General features: G+C 52.2%; 1 protein-coding gene across 1 annotated transcript; it reads right to left on the bottom strand.

Moving 5' to 3' along the window:
- Positions 1-641: 641 nt before the first annotated feature.
- On the bottom strand, positions 642-1,859 carry LOC130031244 (transmembrane protein 184C-like). Its single transcript, XM_056122505.1, has one exon. It carries the CDS (start codon positions 1,857-1,859, stop codon positions 642-644), a length of 1,218 nt encoding a protein of 405 aa, XP_055978480.1.
- Positions 1,860-2,295: the final 436 nt, after the last annotated feature.

Below are 2,295 nucleotides of genomic sequence, written 5' to 3'. Positions count from 1 at the left end.
GGAGGGAAGGAGGGAAGGAGGGAGGGAGGGAGGGAGGGAAGAAGGAAGGAACAAAGGAAGGATAGGAGGAGGGGAGGGAGGGACGGAGGGAGGGAGGAAGGGAGAGAGGAAGGGAGGGAAGGAAGGAGGGAAGGAGGCAAGGAGGTGAGGGAGGGAGGGAGGGAGGGAGGGAGGGAGGGAGAAGGAAGGAAGGAGGAAAAGAAAGAAAAAAACACCCCCCACCCAGTTCCTGTGGGCAGACACTGGGACACTCCCTCTCTGCCTGTGGGATTGTGGGAGCCTCACTGGAGGCAGGTCAAGGTGAGCCTAATGAGTCTGTGCAGAACTGGAACTTGTACCTGGACCGAACGTCCTTATGTCTGATGTCTTCTCCATAGATTGGCCGTCCAAGCGATGGTCCTCTGCATTGCTCTAGGATGGGACGGAGGAAAAATAATAAAAGAAAAAGGAGAAAGGGAGAGGGGAGTATGGTAGGAGGAAATGAAGAAGGGAAGAAAGAGGAATACAGAGAAATAAAAAGGATTAAGTACAGCACTGGATTATGGATTATGGCTTATGGATTCTGAAGTCTCAGCTTCTTCCATGTGTTCTTCTGTGTCATTTTACATGACTTACGTATATGTAACTGTACTAGGCACATTCTATTCTACCAGGACTTCTTCAAGCTCTTGGTGACTATCAATGTGTGGCAGTGATGTGGAAGAAGTGACTGAAGTGTCTGGTGATGAAGACAACAGGTTGAATTGCTCATCTTCATCCATTGGAACACTTTTACTTTTTGGATTCCCCCTTAACGTTTTGCTAATGTTCTTCGCCTGCTTAGAAATGTCACTTTTGATGTCAGAGACATCCCATATTTCTAGGAACAAAGAGCAACATGTTCCTCGTTCTTCTTCTCCCATATAAGGGGTATAAGAGAAGGTGTAGTGGTGCACTATGGCGGCAATGAACATTTCTATGCAGATGATGAAGTCCTGCAGCCCCGTGGCCACTGTCTCTTCTGTCTGCCACTCCCAGGTGGAGTTCTTGGAAATTACACCAAATTGCACCAGCAAAGCAATCAACACTGCTTGCCAGAATGTGACAAAAACGACAAGCTTCACACAAAGGAACTTTCCCATTGCCTGGATGGGCCTCAGCTCCTCTTTCAGGGCTTTACAAAATAGCAGGAGGCTATACACGGCAAAGGACTGGGACACGTTGTTGATGATGACCAAGTACATCCAGGCTCTGTTCAAGTTGAAGATTCCTTCACTGTACACCTCGAATATCTCACAGATCACGGCAGCGTAGGTGGTGATCAATCTGATCACGATGTACTGCAGCACTCCCAGCTTGCACCGGTACAGCAACACCTCTCCCACGGGGCAGGGCGGGCAGCAGCAGAAGGGTATGGGGGGCTGCGTCTTCTCTTTGCCTTCTATCATAGCTTCCAGGTTGGGGTACTGGCTCTTCAAGTAGTTGAATAGGAAGTTCATAAAGTTGTAGAGGACATACGCTTCGTAACACTCCCGCATGGTGTCCACGTAGATGGCGATGGACGGATACTTAAGAGCCACCCAGCTGTCTATGCTGTACACGGGCACCATGCAGAGGATCCTAATGATGGGTTTCTGGAGTTCGGGCCTCGTGTAGTGCACCAAGTGCTGCAGAATCTCCCAGAAGGTCACGGGGATGGTGAACAGCACAAAAATCCCGGGGATAAACCACACCTTGGTGTGGATACTGACTTCCAGCTTCCGCAGGTGCCACACACCCAGGGGGATGGTCACGACCACGGCCAGCAGATAGAGGATCAGCACTAAGGGCCGGATCCAACGCCTCCAGTTCTTAAGTTTAGGCACGCAAGCGTCAAGCATTTCTCAGAGGTTGAAGGCAAAGAGCGCAGAAAGTCTCTGAGGCCCCTGCGCTGAGGTCCAAGGTTATATAGGTGGATGCACATTCCATGTAACAAAGCAGCAGTGTGATGTCAGAGGTACCGCTGGGCGCCGCCCCCGCTGTACCACTGATGGCCGCCGGGGGCGCTGCGGGCAGCATCCTCGCTGCTTGCCTGCATCTGGCCCCTTACAAAGTCCTGGGACCCCTGGCGCGACCCCTTGCCCCTGAACCCCTGCACTCTGTCTGGCCTCTAAAGGAGAGCAGTGGCCTACATTGAGATGGTCCCGGCCCCTTCTCTCGGGGCCAAGCTTCCACCCTGGCTCTCCTGGTCCAATCTTGCTGATAATGTACAGGGGTGAGGCCCAAGAGGGTCCCTCACTCCCTGGGAACTCCCCGGACTGTTTGTAGGCTCTGGAG

Source organism: Sorex fumeus, unplaced genomic scaffold (assembly GCF_029834395.1).
Source record: "Sorex fumeus unplaced genomic scaffold, SorFum_2.1 ptg000046l, whole genome shotgun sequence".
Taxonomy (NCBI): domain Eukaryota; kingdom Metazoa; phylum Chordata; class Mammalia; order Eulipotyphla; family Soricidae; genus Sorex; species Sorex fumeus.
The sequence above is the reverse complement of the archived record's forward strand: the minus strand, read 5'-3'. Positions and strand labels throughout refer to the sequence as shown.